This window comes from Schistocerca gregaria, chromosome 1 (assembly GCF_023897955.1).
Source record: "Schistocerca gregaria isolate iqSchGreg1 chromosome 1, iqSchGreg1.2, whole genome shotgun sequence".
Classification (NCBI taxonomy): Eukaryota; Metazoa; Arthropoda; class Insecta; order Orthoptera; family Acrididae; genus Schistocerca; species Schistocerca gregaria.
Genome location: NC_064920.1, coordinates 1,057,906,974 through 1,057,927,921, shown reverse-complemented (window position 1 = coordinate 1,057,927,921; position 20,948 = coordinate 1,057,906,974). Strand labels below are relative to the sequence as shown.

At 36.7% G+C, this 20,948-nt stretch overlaps 1 protein-coding gene across 1 annotated transcript in view; it reads left to right on the top strand.

Annotated features, from left to right (window-relative positions):
- Window positions 1-20,058, top strand: part of LOC126281065 (serine/threonine-protein phosphatase 6 regulatory ankyrin repeat subunit C-like) — a 333,306-nt gene extending 313,248 nt beyond the window's left edge. Inside the window, exons 16-17 of the mRNA XM_049979813.1 lie at window positions 3,647-3,748; window positions 14,907-20,058. Coding sequence (XP_049835770.1) covers window positions 3,647-3,748; window positions 14,907-15,365 — 561 coding nt within the window. The 3' untranslated portion in view covers window positions 15,366-20,058. The remainder of the gene's footprint in view (window positions 1-3,646; window positions 3,749-14,906) is intronic.
- Window positions 20,059-20,948: the final 890 nt, after the last annotated feature.

Genomic DNA, 20,948 nt, shown 5'->3' with positions numbered 1-20,948 from the left:
CTTAATTTTACTATTTTCAGTATTAAATGAGAACCTGTGTCATTGTAATTACCTGGATGTAATCACACTTGGAGAAATATTTACCGGCCATTCAAAACACAGGAGTTCCAGAATATTACAGTTAGGGAGAGAGAGAATGAGAGAAAGAGGACCTACTCACTCATGGTCTTAACAGCAATAACCAAAGCAAGACATAGCTAACAAGACAAAAGAATAACATTGGTTTTTTTGTCACCTGTCTCCTGATTGGTTGATTATTGAAAGAAAATGTCTATCCTAACCTTGAATCAGGAAGATGTTTAGAGTATCCATTATTCCCTGTTCACCAGCATAGCATATTTCAAGACTTGCACTAATAAAATTCAAGCATTTGTATGTGAAGATCAGTGGTTGGAATAGTCCTCAGTAGCTTTAACAGCTCGTGTGCTTAAACTAACATTTGTGAATTTCATCTTTTAATTAGTTTTGTAGATTTATTGGTATTAGTTAGCAGTTTTAAAGTTGTCTATTTTTTAGTTTGTTGTGTTACTCTGCCTCTTGTATACAACTTCCAGTGCTGCTTCATTGTGAATAATTTGTGAGATAAGTCATGCACCAATTTTGAATCATCTGTTTATTAAATTGAGGAGTAAACTTTCCACCACACTGGACTGTTTAAAATATTAGAAATTTGTTTGTGCAAATATGTAACTTCACTGACTTCACTGACTTCTCTAAACACTATCACATATTAAGATACTCAAAAAATTAAAAACCTGTAAAGTGTAACTGCAGGTGTTAAGGAATCTAGATCCCTAGCTTTAAATATTTTGTCACATTAAAGGTATTCCTTTGTTTTTGAATGTTAGTTATTTTCTAATTTTCTGCCTGATGTATGCCATCAACATGTTAAAGATAATAGCACAGGCTGTAAAGCTCCATTATGAACCTAACAGACAGGGTCTGTTCTTATGAACTACACTGCTTATGAACTACATTGCCTATAGATGCAAAGATGAACAGTTTGGTGACTGTCCCACATGTGAACAATGTATGTTAAAAAACACAAGTTTTTTTTTAAATTCACTCCACAACACTGTCATTCTGTTCACTAGTTGTTGAAAGACATAATTTTTGAGAACAAAGTCTATCATGATGGCACTGTTGTACAAAACTTTCTTAGAATTCTTCCTGTGTCAGTTCAAGTTAAAGCCTTAAGCTTTTGATGATTACCTCCATTGTCTTCATCAAAAGCAACAGACTACAAAAACTGCTGCTGTGGTGGCCTTATATAACCTGTAGATGGCTTCCAATTGGTTGGTAATTTCATAATGCTGTTGAAGATGGTGTCAACAACTGTGCTGGTGATGCCCCACTCTGGTAGTAGCGTGCACATTGTGATGAACATCTCTGTGTCTTCTCCACTCAAAGAGCTCACTTCTGTGTACTGCTAAGATTATATCAACTATCATGGATGAAGTTCTTCTCACACATTCTTATTTCTGCAGCCTCTTTAATTACAGAATTTCTGTATGTATGAGTATGTTTCTCACTAAAATTATTTGCTCACACAACTGTTCTTCATTTAGGTAGTTTTTCTCTATAAGCAGATACATTTTTTCAGTGAGTTGTTCCTCTGTCTTTACTACGTTCCTCAACCCATCAGTTAAGACGATTTCACCGGATTGTGGATCAATGTAATATGTGTAATTTCCAGTTTGTATGTTAGAACATTCAAGAGTATTCTAGCATACCCAAAAATTATTTGTAAATGTTCAAGAATATTCGTAAAAGCTCAAGGACATTGTGCAGTGATCTTGAATTTTTCTCTTGAAAAATAGATTAATATAAAAGAGACAGAAGATATCCTGGTGGTCACCCCAGTGCGATGCAGACCATGTCAAACTCTCATATCTCCACAACTATAACAACTACCGCCACACAACCACTATGGTGTGGTGAAGAAACTGAAAGCTAAAGATCTGGCACCTTTTACTTTTTTATATACTACTTTCTATGATGCTTCTACTCTAAATAATTCATCAAAAGGTGCTTATACTGTGTTCTCAGTACCCTAGTCAATGATTTAAGAGTTTTGTTTAAGTAAATATTTTCATAAATGCAATCCACAGCATTCCCAGATTTCATCTATAACTTCAAATAACCATAATAAAAGGTATTTTGAAAATCGTTTATTGTCTGGCACAATCACAAAAATTTCAGTTTGAAATTTCTGTTTGTGGTTGTCACCAGCTGTATTCAGACCAGATGCTTCACATGCACTGCTGTAGAAATCACATTGTTATCTATGTACATTTGACCACAGGAGGCTTCAAACTTAATTCAGCCAATGCTTTTTGTCTTTGTGTCTCCATGTTGAGAAGTAGCACAGACTGGATGCTTACAAACTGATAGGAGACTAGTGGAACAGGCTGACAGCTGGTACACAGCTTACATGTATTCCAAATCTTATAAAGACTCATATTTGGCAAGTGCAAAAACATTCAAATGAGCTCCATTTATGAACTCCCTAACCTATCAGGAATGAAAAAAAACTGAGATGTCCCCATCATATGAGTAAGTTTTTCAAAGGCTGAGGACTGCCACTTTTCTGCTTAAAAATCTCTTTCAGACCAGCTGACTGGATTGATAGTATATTTTACAAACTTGTGCTCAACAGTGTGATGTAGCATAGTTATATGGGATGTTGCTAAGGTGAAAAAAGTGTTTGTTCATCAAAATTATGTACATTTGACACACAAACACCCTTTGGAAAAAATTTCCGGGTCCTTGGAAATCTTACATTTATACGCCAATTCATTTTCTTCCTGTTAGTATTTGTGGTTAATAATAAGAGTAAATTTAAGATGAATTGTGGAATTCACAAGCACAGTAGTGTAAGTAAAATAATTCGACCATAATCAAGTGCAATAGTCTGTGACAGGTTGCCAGTAGACAGGGAAAAAATTGAAAATTAAAACTGTTCAAAAACAAAGTAAAAGAATGCTTTATTAGCCACTCCTCCTGCAATTTATCAGAATATTGAAACACAAGATTGTAAGACCTGCTTTGCTCTAATGCTTTTATTAAAATGATCTTAGCTTTGCCAGCATATAGGCAGCTGAAAGTGTTCTGTATGAAGTTACATAAATACTTTGTTTAAAGTCCGAGAGAAAAACAGCAACTGTGCAGTTTAAGAGGAGGAGCAGTAGCTGTTTATGTCTGAATATACATACACTAACATATATAAGATAAGCTACAAGTGATTCCCCAATTTTCAGTGTGAGTAGATATCACTAATCATAATTTGTTGTTAATACACTTTACAGATGTAACCTGAGTAGTTACTTCTACATGTTACTGTATAACTGTTATTGCTCCACATCCATGAAGGGAAACTTTAATGGTGGGATCTATGAAATACAATGTGTATATGAATAAATGAAACCTGGATTTGTTACACATTCCTTCGTGATGGGTTGCAGCCACAGAAATCTACATTCTAATTAATCATAGAGAAACCCTAGCAAAAGTCAGCTGTATAATGTAAACAGTGGTTTTATATCAGAAACAACAATTTATTATTCTTTAAAAATTAATATATAATCAGCTCATACATTTCTTATGATGTAAAGGAATAAAAATGTAACTTGGCTCTCTGATGCAGGCAATGAAGCTACTGCTGGTTGCAGGAGCAGATTTCTTACCTGCTCAGAGGGAGTATCATGTTAGAGCAATCCATTTGGCTGTTGCAGCAGGGGATACTAAGGTATGCTAATACGTATTATATACATGTATCTTATGTTACCAAAGAGCTTCTTTTTGAAACAAAAAAGTCCTGTCCTGCAACAGTGACTCAAGAAGCCTATGTTTCCTTTTCATTGTTTTCATATGATTTCTGTTTTGTGAAGCTTTCATAGTATGTCAGGTGTTAAATACATATTTTATAAAATTGTAAAGTTCTTGATAGTAATTGTGATAAAAAATGAGGTTTGGCAACTGTTATCTTTTGCCTGACTAATGTAATGGTGTTTGACTTACAGCTAGTTTTCCAGGTTAATTACACACACGAACGTGCGCCCACTCTCTCTCTCTCTCTCCCCCCCCCCCCCCCCTCTCTCTCTCTCTCTCTCTCTCTCTCTCTCTCTCTCTCTCTCTCTCTCTCTCTCTCTCTCTCTCTCACACACACACACACACACACACACACACACACACACACACACACACACACAAATGCACCCATTCTCAGCTGAAAAGACACTAAATTTTAGTTGTTCACAACCTGACTGATATGGTTTGAGGGAAAAGGAGAGTGTGAAAAGTGGACAGAGGTAAAATATGCAAGGTAAGAATGAGATGGATAGATAATGGGAATCAGGGGGCAGCTGACTCTCAGCAGCATCCATATACCCAGCTGCCAACATCTGGAGCCCTGAATCATGCCTGTGTTTACCAATGTCAGGTCTGTGACTGCATCAGAAATTACTTCTTGAATGGCTCCTGTAATGGCCCAAGCTGTGATAGAATAACAGAAGCTATGGTAGTGGTGGGTCTGCAGAAGAATGTGAAGGGGGAATGTAGAAGGCAGGTCTTGCAACTGAAACATCCATGGGGGACTGACTTGCAGGAAGCTGGAATAGAATCAGAGGTAAATTATTTGTAATTCCATTGTTTTCTGGGTTACAAAAAAAAAACCTGTGACCTTGTGAATCAGTCCCAGACCAATGCTGCACTTATAACCAAGCCTGAGAAACCTTGGTCACATCCTTTGATTACCTTTTTCTGTGTCTTGAGATGAGAAATATCCTCTGTTAAATCTTATCCTCATACTTAAAGTGATTTTATGTCACCCACCCAACCTACTGAACATCGTCAGCCTTCAATGCAACACTCCTTCCCTCAATCATCCATCCCACAGGTGGACAACGAAGGTTGACCTATATGCCCTCTCACCAACTACTGTGATTCAGTCACTGGCATATTCTATTATATGAGAGAAAAGGCTACATGTGAAAGCAACCAGCTGTGCTACAATAACTACCCAGTTGGTTATGTGCATGTTACAACTAATCTTCTGCATACCCATAGGTCTGGTCTCTTGTACATAGCGGCTATTGCAAACTTGACCACTTGGTTGCTTAATATGCTGCACACCACAATGCCATTGACTTTCTCAACTGTTTTTGTACTCAAACCATTTGGGTCCCCTCCACCCAATACCAGAACCTCCTGGACTATGCAGGTGACTAATATTGTGGCAAACCCTCTTACCTATATCTCTCATTGTCCCCATTTCCCCCTGTACTGTTACCCTTTCATCTCACTATTTTCTACCCCTATCCCTTCTATGTCTAGACTGTTATGTCTTTTCTCCTGCTCCTCTCCCCCACCCCCATTCCCCTCCTACACACACACACACACACACACACACACACACACACACACACTTACCGATGTGCACACATCACCCAATTTCTCCCTCTTCCTGTCCCTCTCTTTTAATGATTGTTGTCTTGTTCAGTCATCATTCTGGACTGTTATTAAGAGTGCCCTTCTGCCCTTTCCTGTCTCCCATTACTTTCGATGCCCTGCAAGTGCAAGTGGTCATGCTATCTTCTCTCTCCACTACACTGAACCTCCCTGGCCAACCATTCATAAACATTTAGTAACAATGTGGCTTCATTTATGTAGACCTGTGTTTGTGAGCATGTGCTTAAACTGGTAAAAGAACCATAGGTTGAATGCTAGTGAAATATGCTGCACTATTATGAGTTTATGTGTGCCCTGCATTAATTAAATATAGATGACTGATTGCTTATTCTTATGTTGTGTTCATATGAGGTCTCCAGGTCATCTGGACACAATATGTTGGTGGTCCACCTGGCCACCATCTTCAGGGGAGTAGGCCATCACACTACCTCGACGGAAGTGAAATCAAGCACGTCAAAGCGACTCCTGTATACACCAACCGTGGGTCCACTGTGCATGTGCAAAAATAACTGCCCTCTAGCAACAGGCACAACAATGTACCAGTGGTTAAAGCTCATGAAAACAGTAAATCGATATCAAACACTAATAACAGGTTTTGAAGACTGAGACAATGACCATTGTTTCTTAATGTCAAACAGAACAGGGTTATAACTCTTACTTAAAGGATATGCCTTATCTCTCTTTATAATATTGTCAGTTAACCAGATTTCAGTGGCTTCATTCAGTATACTGTCCCAGCACTGTGACGCAGAGGCAACCACTTGTGTCTCATCGTACAACATTTTATGTCCCTACATAAGACAGTGTTCCAGAACCACAGATTTTTTGCCTGAAATAAATGCGTGTGGTGATGATGCCCCATGTAATGATCCTGGACCATACGAGTTGTTTGCCTGATATAGACTTTCACGCAATGGCAGGGAATCTTGTAGACTCCAGGCTTTCTCAAACCTAAATTATCTTTGACTGAGCCTAACAGGGCTATGGTCTTAGCTGGTAGACAGAATACACTTTAAATATTAAATTTCTTTAAAACTCTATCTATTTTTGAAGATATACTCCCTACAAAAGGTAGGGAGTTCATTATCGCCCATAGTTGCCAATTTGTTTTGGAAGATTTTGATGACATGGTGCTGAAGTTTGCATTCTTAAAACCAACTAGCTTCTGGGGATATGTTGACGATACATTTGTAGTATGGCCATGTGAGAGGGATGCTCTACATTATTTCCTACATCATTTTAATTACCTGCATCCCAATATTAAGTCCATGATGGAAGTTGAAAAGGATGGAAAACTTCCGTTTTTAGATGTCTTGGTCTATGGGGGGAATGATGGGACATTAGGACATAGTGTTTATCATATATATCCATGTATAAGGACCAATATCTTCATGCATCAAGTGGTCATCCATCATACCAATGCAGCGGGGTCCTACATACATTGGTGAAAAGAGCTTACGCCATCTCAGATGCAGATAGTTTGACACAAGAACTGGACCATCTAAAAGCTGTGTTCAGGCAGAATGGTTACACTGACAATCAGATGCATCATGCTCTAAGATTTTACCTTTGCAGGAACCAACAGAGGATACAAGCAAATCGGTGGCTTTCCTACCTTTTGTGGAGAGCGTATGTTGAAAAATAGGTAGAATTTTAAAGAAATTTAATATTAAAAGTGTATTCCATCTGCCAGCGAAGACCAGAGCACTGTTATGCTCAGTCAAGCCTGGTTTAGGTTTGACAAAGCCCAGAGTCTACAAGATTCCCTGCCATTGCGGGAAAGTCTATATTGGACAAACAATTCGTACAGTCCAGGATGATTGCAATTCATACAGTCCAGGATGATTGCACAGAGCATCATCACCACACGTGTTTATTTCAGCCAGAAAAATTTGCAATGGTGTAACATTGTCTTACAGAATGACATAAAATATTTTATGATGAGACACAAGTGGTTGCCCCTGCATCACAGTATTGTGACTGTGTAGTGAAAGAAGCCATTGAAATCTGGCTATCTGACAATGTTATAAATAAAGATAAGGGGTATCCATTAAGTAAGAGATGGAACCTTGTTCTGTTTGACATTAAGAAACACCAGTCCTTCTCTCGGTCTTCGAAAACTATCAGTTGTGTTTGATATCGATTTTTTGTTCCTGGGGCTTTCAACACCTGTGTGCTCTTGTGCGTGTCACTAGAGCACAGTTATTTTTGTGCACACGTGGTGGACCCACAGTCAGTGTATAATGGAGTGTTTGATTACTTTTCTGGCGAGATAGTGTGACGGCCTACTCACCTGAAGATGACGGCTAAGTGGTCCGCTGAAATATTGTGTCCAGATGATGAGATGTTCCAGCTGGAGACCCAAAACGAATTCAATGAGTTATTACGCTCGAAAAGTTTATAGAGCCACATGATCATTCTTATATTTATTTTTATGCTCTATATTTGCATCTATATTACACAAGCCACCTTATGATATATGGTTGTTGCAGGGGCGGGGAGGGGGGGGGGGGGGGCATCTATTCCACAATGCCAGGTCTATCGAACAATAGCAAGGGTAAACCATCCACTTCCAGTATTCCCTGTGCCAGCATCGAGACTAAAATTAGCTCGACATCCACAGAAAAATATGGGTCCATTCAATACAACACTTTATGCGGTTCCATTTGTGCAAACTTTATTTTCGAGGCTTAATATGTGTTTGTAGACAGGCATGCGGTGGCGGCGTTGATGATACACACGTCGACGAGGCATAGTGCTTCGATGCAGTTGCAGATAGAGCTCAAAGCAGAATGATTCCGCTGGCGTGCACTGCCCGCTTATGTCTCACTGTCACTTTCGCTATTTCTTTGTTCCAATCACAGATGGTGTGTGGGAATAATGATTGCTGTTGCTGATAAGCCTCTGTATGGACTTGAATCTCTGTAATCATTTACAACTTTCAGTTTATAATTTTCTAAACTACTCCCCGCCCACCCCCACCCATTCCCTAATTCAATCACACACCTTTATTCTTGTTTTATTTGTGTCTCTTTTTATAACCTCCTTTCAAGACAACTACTCATTCAATTCAATTCGCTTTCCACTTGCCATTTCTGACAAAATGCTTGTTACATCAGCAAACAGTGAAGTTTTTATTTCTTCTCCCATAATATGTATTCATTTTTAAAATTTCTCTTGGGTCTTCTTTACTGAATTGTGAATGCAACTAACTGAATAACAACACTGTCTCAGTCGTTTCTCAGTTACTGCCTGCCTTCCGCGTCCTGTGACCCTTGGAATTGCAATCTGCTTTCTGTACAAGATTCAGACAGCCATTTTCTGCTCTATTTTTATCTCTCATGACTTAAAATTTTCAAAGACTGTATTTCATTCAATATTGTCAAAAGCTTTTTTCTAAAATTACAAATGCTATGAGTGTGAGTTTGCCTTTCTTCAACCTATCTTTCAGTGTAAATTGGTTCCTGCATTTCTCCACAATCTGCATTTAAGCATTCAGGCAGTTTTTATCTGGTAACGGTCATGTTGGTGTTAAGTGGTGAGTAATAATGTGTGAGAAGATAGTCCACAGCTTTGACTAATGGAAAGGTCACACAAAAACGATGTAAATGATGTCTTGGATTATTTTACTAAAACTGCATTTTTCTTATTATTTTGGGATATCTTACAATTCCAAAACAGCACATAAAAATTTACCATGTTAAAGAAATTGGAAGAGGTTTTATATTCTGTCAGTGTTACGGTCATTAAAGATTTTGAACAAGTTATATTGCACACTACCGTCACCATACTATTCCATAAAATTGAAGTGTTTTAAGATTTGTACTGATTTGTGTGGATAAGGCCTGTAGCACAACCAGCTGAAAAGTTTGTTATTTGTCTGATACAAATTAATCTCTCACCCCACTTTTTGTGTCTGAATGAAATGTTTTTACAGGTAAATACAAAATACAGTGCTTGAAAGGTGACACATTAACTCGCAGATAGGCACAATTAAAAGATACTTATATATAAGCTTTCAGCCACAGCCTTTGTCAGGAAAAGAGAAACACACACCATTCATTCACACAAGCAAACACGTTCATGCTCACATGACTGCCAAATCCTTCAGTTCTTGCCAGCATGAAACTATCTTGTAGGATGGAAGCAGCAATCTAGAAGGGGCACAGAAGGGGAAGGAATAGCAATGTACGGCTGGGGGGAGATAGGAGTGTTCTCTGGCAGAGTGTTCAGGGACTAGAATGCCAACATACACAGCATCAGGAGGTTGTGTGGCAGAGAGAAGGGGAAAGTGGGGTGAAAAAGGCGATAAGTGGGGAAAGATGTGAAAGTGCATTGGCAGAGGTTGGCAAGTGAAGAGCGTGAGCGATGAGAATAGGGAGGAGATGATAGGACAGAGCAGGTAAAAACTGTTGAGTGGAGGGTGTGGGAACAATGTTTTACCATAGGCTAGGGGCGGGCAGGAATCTTGCACGTGTGCGGTGCACTTGCATGCGTGCAGTTAACAAGTGGTCTGCGTGCACACAGGGGCAAGCTGACCATCTGCTTATCTCCCCTCCACACCACTCTGCACCATACCTTCTGTCCGCTCCTTCCTCTGTAATGCGTTTTGTTTCCTAGCTTGCTTTATTGAATGAAGGAATAAGGTTCGTAGGATTGCTTGAAAGAAATCATGGTTTGAAAGAGTACCTATTACCTACCATACATTTTATTTAATTATCACAGGTGGAATTTACAATACGTTTAATATCTGGAACAAAATTTCTACATACAGACAAATGCAAACAGTTACGTAAATTTTCATCAATGATGTTTGCTCTTAACCGAGACTTATTAATTCAGCTCTCGCTATATTAAGCGCAATCTTATAACTGGCCCATACCGCTGGACTATTATTGTTGTCATCCTGAAAAATTGAAAACAGTGCTCCATAAAATGTTAAATCAGTTAAATGAGAGACATGATGAAAGAAAGTCGCAGATCTCTTGTAACAACAGCAACTCTGACAGATTCATCTAGTATCGTCAGATCGCTCTTCTTAAGCTCAGTCAATTTCCCCATCTGCTCAGAATCCGACAATAAATTGTACTCGTCCTTGTGAAATTCATTATAATGGCCTTCAATAATAAACTTCTGCTGACCAGCGAGAATACTGCCAAATATTAAAAATTTCGAATTTTCACAGTTTTGCACCAAGAAAAAATGATTCTCCCATTACTTTTCAAAAGATGGTGAATCTCCGCTTCTCTGTCTCCTTGTTTCACTCTGCATTTTCTGGTTCTTGAAATACAACATTTGCTACATAGTGGTCGCTTCACATCAACGTCCGCAGCTAAGCCTGGCACTACACTGCCGTGCAACCTGCCGGCTGTCGCCACTGCCCCGGTTGACAATTGCATGCGAGCAGCACACGTGCAGTGCTGTGCGCTCATGAGCTGCGTGCAAAATTTGCCCGCTGCTGCCATAGGCTGAGGCAGGGATGATTATGGGAACAGAGACTGTGTTGAAATGATAGCTGACATCTGCACAGTTCAGAGAAGCTGGTGTTGGAGGGGAAGATCCAGATGACTTGGATAGTGAAGCAGCCATTGAAATCAAGAATTTTATGTTCAGCTGCATGTTATGCCACATGGTAGTCTACTTTCCTCTTGGACACAGTTTGATTGTGGCCTTTCATGCTGGTGGACAGCTGACTTGTAGTCATACCAATGTAAAAAGCTGTGCAAGGCTTTTAACAGACTTGACAAATAACATGGCTGGTTTCATAGGTGGCCCAGCCTCTGGTGGGATAGGAGAAACCTGAGACAGGACTGAAGGACTGGAACAGGGAGTGCTGGGTGCATGGATTGGTCAGGTCTTGTTGCACCAGGGTCTTCCACAGGGATATGATAATTGTGGCAGAGGTCTGGGATTGAACATGGCATAGCAATGGACTAGGATGGTTGTGGAGGTTGGGTTGGCTATGGAACACCACTTTAGGAGAGGTGGGAAGGAATTCTGTAGACATCCCTCATTTCAGGGCTTAGTGATATGTAATCAAAGCCCTGCTGAAGGATCTGGTTCAGTTGGTGCCCCACCCTTACACTGCTATCCCTTCCTCTTCTGTGCCCTCTGCAGGTTGCTGCTTCCATTCCATGTCAGCGTTGCAGCCTGGCCTGACCTGCCAGATTTAGAATTCACGTATGTGTGAGGTATGCTTGCATGTGTGGATGAATGGTGTGTGTTTCTCTTTTCCCGGAAAACTGCAGTGGCTTAAAACTAGGTTTAGGTGTCTTGTAATCTAATATGTGATCTTTACAATATGTAGCAGTCTATCTTTACCTACATTGTTAATATTCCTACCTGGAGTTTCCATTGTCTTTTAAGTACAGTGTCATATGTCAGAATATTTCGCTAAGTACAAGATAGGTGCACTGTATAATTAAGTAAATGACAATAATAACACATAATTACAGATTAGAGCAATTGCAAGAAAAATTATCTAGATAGGTAAATATATGAAAAAAACAATTAGTAATTAACAAGGTAATTGACAGTAAATAGAACAGCAATAAAATAGTTACATGAAATAAAAATAGTTATAGAATAAGGTTTTCTGTTTATTTGTAGTTTAATGAAATAAAAAATAATTTACCACACACTCAAAAAATGCTTGAGAAGAGTGAAACAATTTACTTTTCATCCATTTCACAATACTAGCTTTAAATTTATTTACTAATACTGTGTAGACATTTTCAGGCAATTTTTTGATGTAGGAAAGACCGAGATATTTGTAGCTGTTATGGGTCTTTGCCAACGCATGACACGTTGATTGTATGCCCACTTCTTGTGTTATAGTGTTGGATTTTCCTCAGGTTATACTTACTTAAGTCTTCTTTAAGAAAAACAAGGCAGTTATGGATATAGGCTGCAGACTAGGTACTTTTATTATATTTAGTTTTTTGAAATAATCCCTATGTGATTCCCACAGGTTAAGTCCTGAAATGCACCTTATAGCTTCATTTTGCAATTTAAACACTAATTTTAAGGCAACATAATTATGCCATAGTAGCAGTCCACAACTCAGATGGGAGTGTAAGAATGTAAAAGATGGATGTAATAGATGTACTGTATTGACACTGCTAAGCAGCTTATACATCAGACAGATGGCATGTGCCTGTATGCCGTATAATTTACCTCTGTGGGTATCATCATGTCTAAGTGAAATGCTTGTGGTGACTATTAACCACTCATACAGCACCTTTGTGCTTTGACTGAACAGACACTTTGGTTTAACTTAATTTTTGTTTCATGCACTGGTTGGTTTGCGTACTGTGTTTTTGTGTGTTCAATATTTGTAAATAAAATTGTCTTCAACAAGTTAATGTGTGTTGGTGCTATTATTTCCTCATCTACTGAAGGGGGAAGGAATTACCAAATGCTAATAGTTTGGCTATTTCGTTGTCATGACCTATGTGCTTTGACTGAACAGACACTTTGGTTTAACTTAATTTTTGTTTTCGTGCACTGGTTGGTTTGCGTACTGTGTTTTTGTGTGCTCAGTATTTGTAAATAAAATTGTCTTCAACAAGTTAATGTGTGTTGGTGCTACTATTTCCTCATCTACTGCAAGGGGAAGAAATTACCAAATGCTAATAGTTTGGCAATTTCGTTGTCATGACTGTCAGATTAAATACAATATCTTCAGTCTCACTATCATTTTTCTGTTGTTCTTTTGGCTGAGACTAAGTAGTAAATATCTCCACCAATACCACTGTACTATGCCCATTTTGGAGGGTAGTATCACACACGCCTACAGCATTCCATCACATTGTTAATATCTCCTTTGATTAGCTTAGTAAATTTGTGTATGGCCAATAATACCATATGGAATTTCTGTACTAATTGGCAATATTATAAGGTGTCAATGTAGTATGTGATTCAGATTTGGTTTTCAAATGAAGCTGATCAAAGAGATTTTTCAACTTGTACTGAATATTATAAAAAATATCACTTGTCATTTCTTTTTTATTTATTTAAATTTTTTTTGCATGTAGTCATCAAAAGACAACTTTTGCTAATTTCGTGTTGTTTACAAATATAGCTTAGAATTCTTTCCATGAAGATAGACATCTGTGTACAAGAAATGATTTTAGGTGTGGTGCTCTTGCTCTTATTGTATTAATTACAAGAAATTTTTTTGAAATGGATCTACAGGCAAGGAATCAACAACTAGAATCAAAATATACTGATAAACATTTATTAGGAGTCAAACATGAAGTTTATTTATTTGTTATTTAGCCATACGTGGACATTTTAAAATACATGGATGTTGTCAGTTGCGTACATTCATATATTTATTAAGTTTGTTGTTACACGTAGTTAAAGATTGTGACATATAAGTTATTTACAATAATGTTTGTTCCTTATCAAAATACTGTGAAACAAAAGCTATTTACAAACATTTTGTACTAAGGAATTCACTTATAGTGTAAAAGCAGTGTTCCTGCAAAGACAATTTAATATTTTTCCTAAAGTGGTCCACGTTATGTGCTTCTTTTATTTTCTGTGGCAGTTTATTATACAGTTTTACACCTTCATACAAGAAGCTATTTTGAGTCTTATGTTTATTCTTCCTGTCTAGGTGAAGACTTGTTCTTGTACAATTGTTATGAAAACTGCTATTTGTGCTATAATTTTCTGTATTTTTCTTGATGTACATTATGGTTTGGAATATAAATGCACAAGGAACAGTTAGAATTTCTAACATTTTGAAAAGTTCTCTGCAGTGGGCCGGCTTACTGCTTTTTATTATAATTCTTACTGCTCTCTTTTGCATTTTAAATACTGTTTGTAAATTCTGAGCACTGTTTCCCCAGAAAATAATACCATAACTGATTACTGAATGAACATAACTAAAGTATACAATTCTCAAACATTCACTACCGCATGTAGTGCATAACAAGTTGTGGATATCTTTTTCAAGAGTTTCATAGCATGTTCATTCCACTTCATTTGGCTGTCAATGTGCAACCCTAAGAATTTTGTTGTAGGTACATCGTCTATGGGTATGTTATCTCATTTTAAATTTAAGGGACTCTGTTTAGTGTTCATTCTAATGCATATTGTATGTGTTATCTTTACGTTGAGAGTTACTTTGTTTTCCTGAGACCATTTGTGAACATCCCTCAGCATTTCAGTAGAATTTTCCAACATTTGTGCTGGTGTCTTACTGGTGATTACTATGTTGCTGTCATCTGCAAACAATATCTTCTCTCCACGGCTGTTGCACTTTGTATTTTACACACTGAATATTTTGGTGGAGTACTGTTATATTTGGTGGTGTACTGTGATATTTCAATAATCTTAGCAATACTACATGTACAAATTTGTAACTAGCTGTACCTATTGTTTCTGCAATAATTTTTTTTTCATACTTTATGTTACACTGTAAACAGATACTGGAGCACCTGATTTCAATGGGAATGGACCTTTTAGACTGCTGGTGGCACCCTGAACACAAGACAACCCTGCTACATGTTGCAGCTGAAACCAGTGTGGAAATGTTGAAGCAGGTATTGAAAGTGGGAAAAAGTGTAGACACTTTTGATAGTGAAGGGTACTCTGCCTTTCATCGTGCAGTTCTGTCTGGAAATTGTGCAGTCATCAAATATTTTTTAGAAGAGATACAAACTCCTGTGGATCAAAGAGATACAAAAGGGAGGACATCCCTCATTCTAGTGGCTGCAAGTGACAATTGGCTCCTAATGGAATCAGCAGTTCCAGACATTTTGCTTCATGCAGGTGCTGATGCTAGTGCACAAGACAATGAAAATATAACTGCTTATGATCTGGCACTTCAGAGCAGGAATCAAAAATACGCAGATCTTTTAGAAATGGCACAATACCTTTGTTAATTTCACTGAACAGTGTAAAGCTGGTGGTGCATAATTGCATCTATGTAATGTTTATGTGACTTCTTAACAAGTGGCTAAGAGCTTCATATTGACAGGGTACTTAGAGAGTTGTTACATGGTACAAAGTGCACATTTCAAGTTTACAGGATATAAAAAATGCAGTCTATAAGTGATATAAATTAATTGTATTTGAGCCAAAACAAACCATTGTTCTCCAGATGCACCTTTGTTCATTGGACACTACCAGTAATCCAAATGAAGCCAAGTTTTTTCTCTTCTATTAAAACTAATACAATGGATTAAATTCACCCAAAATCATAAACTTGGTAATTTCACCAAGCTTTTGTCCCAGACAGTTAAAATATCATCAAGTCTATACTTTCTTCCTCTGTGTGTGATTAAAATATTTCACTAAGCAGTAAAGTTTTATAAATAAACGCATCTTATGGAGGCACTTGTTCCAAATTCATGGAAGTCTGAGTAGTCTATTTATCATAATGAATAATGAATAACAGCTGTGATCATTGATAATGTCAGTCATATCCAGTGAGACAAGCTCATTGATAAATTGCCTTGAGCGACATTGCAGAAGGAAAGAAAAGGGTGTAAAATGGTGATGACATACTTTTCTGAGTCAGTGCTATTGACAGAACACAAGATACTTCAGCACCAATTGAGTGCATTTTGAATGGAGTTCTAGAGTAGTACTCTTTCAAAATCAGACGAAATCTCAATGTGATCTTTATCCCAATGAATTACAACTTTTATAATATGGGAACAGGTTTTTGGTTGTCTTTTATTTCCAAACCATTCTTCTTACATGAATATTTTTAAAAAGTATTAAAATATCCACAGTCTATCATTTGCTTCCTATTATCTCGTAGGTGGCATAAAAGTGACTCAAATTTTGACAAGAATATTTGAAGTGGTCCCAGTGGTGATCTACATCTTATAACAGTTATAAATAACATTTCTGGTAGCTGCAGTTCACGAGCACAGACTTACAACTCTTGATATAAGTAGAAACTACTGACATCAATAGATCAGAACTTGATTCAATTTTTTTTACTTATGTGACAACCAAGAATCAAGAACTTTTATTCACCATCAATCATTTTACAATGAAATAGGCTTTGTCATAATATAATACAGGATGTAGTAATACATGTGGGGATATAATAATAAAATAAACTAGTACCAATTAACTATGGTATCCATATTAAGCAGAGCAGTAATAAAATTCACAGTAGGAAAACTTCTAAAAGCTAGTGTCAATAAGTTATAGTATACTGTAGTATGGTACAAAACCTGTGCAATAATAATTGGATAGAGAATACGAGACATAATTATACAAAACATGAAGACATAGTTATACAAAATGTAAACACAGCACATAGCAATACAGTAAACGATAGGAAAATTTGCTAAATACTAATATCCTCTTCAGGCATCTCAAGGAATTCTTGAATACTATAAAATGGGTGATCTGATAGCCAGTTGTACGACTTAATTTTAAAAATTTTTAGATCTTTAGACGAAACAGACTGGTAATTTGTCGAAAATTTTGATAGGGATTTTCACAAACTTGGTTGATATTTTCCTCCCACTGGAGTTTGGAGGCAATGTAGATGCTGAAAAGTTTTCATGAATTATTTTCTACTTTATCTGACATTTCCATTAGGAGTAGCTGGGCTTTATTAGGGTTACACAGGAGTTCATTAGTTGCAAACCAGTCCAAGGCAATATCAAGAGATTTTCTTTTCTTTTCTTTTTTTCTTTCTTTTTTTTCTGTTCAGATCTTAAATTCTCTGATGTATGGTAAGTGGTGTTTTATTGTCAGTATAACATATGACAGAGTGAGCTGTGTTATTAGGTAACTCATTGAGTGCTGTAATGAAGAATCAGGGACTGAGGAGACATCCTTGTGTAACACTTGTACTCATTTTCATTAAAGAGGAATTTACATTTCTGACTGAGACAAATTGTTTTACGGTGCTTAAATATGAAGACATCACAGCTAATGTGCTCCCATGCACTGTATAAAACTCCAGTTTCCTTAGTAGTATGTCAACTCCTCCTCCATCCGTATTTTCTCTACAGAACTAGGCTGCCAATGTACAGACCTCTGTGTTTAATACATGGATTCCTGTATTTACAAGGTTGTTGGACATTATACATCAACTTACAGTTAGCAATCTAGATGGTAGAAAGAGATAAAATGTTCCTGAACTTTGTATTTAAGTCCGCTAACATTCTGATACATAGATAAGTTTCTTTTGTGTGTGACACTTCATTTATCTGCATCTCCTTTGAAGCAGTCTGTCTGAATGAGGTGTTTAAGCTAAAGGAGTATTACCTCTCAAACCTGTAAGAATGGGAATTTTACTATTGGAGACAGTGCCCTCCACACATATTCCTCCTCTCCACCTGCCTGCCTTATGTTTACAGCTATTAATTCAGCTAAACCCATCTAATATATCTCTGTGCAGGTTGTGAAGTGTAAAAGCTCAAACCTGTAGACCTGTGAAGCATTTTTCATCACATCCACAACATTTGATCTCATTTTGCTAACAGTTTGGCTTTTGTAAGAGATACTCCACAGAGAGAGCTATTTTTAGCCTAACAGATGAAACTCTAGGTGAATTAAATCTCAGAAGGTATCCAGTGGGGATCTTTTGTGATCTTGCTTAAAGCTTTCAACTGTGTAGATCATAACACACTGCTAAAAAAGCTTCCACACTATGGCATCAAAGACAAACCTCTGATGTGGCTAGAATCTTATCTGCACAACAGGAAGCAAAGATTTAGCATAGTGGAGGCAGGTGTAACAGTAAACTCAGGCTGCAGAAATGTAAAATACAGTCTCCCAGGCTTGATCCTTGGACCATTGATTTTCTTTTTCTGATCTACATTAATGATCTACCAGTTACAATCAATGGCAGAGCAAAAATAGTCAGGTTTGTGGATGATACAAGTATTCTGATAAAGGCTTCCAACTCCATAATGCAGGATACAGCCCTGACAGTCAAAAACCAAGTATCCAAATGGTTCACAGCAAATTGCCTAACCCTAAATTTAGCAAAAACTAACATTATACAGTTTCAGTCAGTAAATGAAAAGACTTCAAGTTCCTGAAGTGGAGATCAACAACCAAAAAATTTATGAAATCACACATACAAAATTCCTGGGCCCCCAGATAGACAGCCAGCTGAGATGGAAAGAGTAAATTGATCAACTGATTAAGAAATTGGCACAGTTTGTATTACCCTAAGAGACTTCTCTTGTTGAAGAGAAAATTGATTTTGTCGTATTTTGTGTATTTATTATGATATTATCCCCTGGGGAAATGTTACAGGAATTGAAAAAGTTTTCAAACTACAAAACTGAGCAGTGAAGTTAATATGTGGGATCTCTAACAGAACATCCCGCAGAGCTCTCTTTAAGACTCATAATATTCACTGTTACAAATTAATACAATTGAATAAAAATGGAGGAAACCACTTCAGTTTTAAAAAAAGAAAAGAACCTTTCTTAAAATAAAATTTTATACTTATGTCATGAAGACAAAACTGTGTATCCTTAATGTAAATTATAATGATAAAATGTAAATTTATTTGCATGATAGGTTAAAATGTGTACTAGCATTTGTTCCACTCTATTAAGTATTTACCTGAACTTACTTATGCTTATGCGATGATGATAAAAATTTTGTATTTTAATTTAAATCATAATGATAGAAAGTAAAGTTATTTATTTGTGGCACTGGGATAAAACTATGTTGTTCTATTTATTCTGCTATTTTAAGCATAATGCTCACATAATTTTGTATTGTTTTACTTGACTTACTTGTCCTATATTATTAGTACACCCTTTGTATACCATGTAATCAACAGGGCCAAATAAAAAACCAAATCAAATCAGATCAAATGTTGTTCACGTATACTATCAAGATGACATCTAATAAAGAAGAATTCTAAGACTCTAAAACCATAGAAACATAATTTTTAGCAGAATCCTATGGCTTCTGTAATGATTCGTGTTGAATGTTAGTTAACTTAAATTTCTTCTGCCTGGTCCATTGATGAATGAATGCGAAATTTTCATGCTTAACAAAATTTATTCACATCAATTGACATCGGCACTGCACACTTGTCATGTAGACAAAACAAGGACGGACTTCACTGATCTCTTTGACTTCCAAAAGTAATTTCAAAACTGACTAACAACTCAAAGATGCATCGACTTATATAGAATTTTAACATTAGCTTCCAAAATATTCCATTATTAAATTTGTACAATTTTAATGTTACAATCAGAATCTACAAAATGTAAAGAAACTGATGTTACAGCCGAATAAGGTATAAAATACAATATTTGAATAACAATCTTTTCTATTAATATCTTTAGTTTTCCACAAGAAAATCATTCTGAACTTTAATTACAATAATGTCTCTCATGTTATTTTAGTTATGTAACTAATTACAGTTTGGATTAGGTTCCTAACATTCGATAATATTATATATCTTGTGTTTTATCTGACTGCTTACGAGAAAGTTACAAATAAGGCATCAAATTCTGCAACTGGAAAACTGTGAGATGTAAAAAGTTGGAGAGTTAATTAGAAATGTAATTACAAAGGATGTTAATTACAGAGTAGGACATAAAAAGAGATAACAAATCAAAATACATCACTTAGTAATAACCTTTAAGCTGTTTTTTAAGGTAAAGATGTTCTTTGTGTTAACTCGTTGCTCAATAGTAATTATGGTAATTATAGGCACCGGCCATCGTAGCCAACACTTCCACAGCACTTTAATATTTTCTGCCAAATATTTATCGCTTCAATTTCTTTACTATACATTCAGTCCAGCATTTGTATGTAATTTTGTCAATGACGACAATCTCTTGATAATGACGACAATATATGTTCCTCTAAAAACATTTTACAAGTCTTCACAAAATATTCAGCTTTCTAGTATTTTGAGTCAAATGATACTTGTATGTGTATCTCTATAACATCCTAGGAAGCACCAAATCGTCTGACAACCACCCGGATGCATACAAAAAGGGTGGTATCAGACATTTCCTATGACTTTTGGGGAAGACTGTTTCATTATACTCTTAGAGTCAAATAAAGTGATGACATCTGTAAGCATAGCATTGTCCAATGTTTTTGATTTAAATGAAGATAGAACTGAACAGAACTTTAATTCCTTCTCCAAAATTTTCTTTGGTTCGCTTTACTACTTGTTCTACATACAGATTGCATTACATCATTGATAGCCTACAATATTGTCTCACTCCCTTCTTGGCTCGAGCTCCCCTTTCATGCCCTCTCTTTTAAATGTTGTCTAGTTACTATACAAGTTGTATATAATCTCTTGCTTCCTGTATTTTAACCCTGCTACCTTCAGATTATAAGAGTGTATTCCAGTCAAGACTGTCAAAACTTTTCTCAATACTACAAGTGTAGGTTTGTCTTCCTTTAACCTATCTTCTAAGAGAAGTTATAGGGTCAGTATCACCCTTATTTGCCCTCATTTCTCCAGAAAGCAAATTGATCTTCTCTGAGGTAAGCTTCTA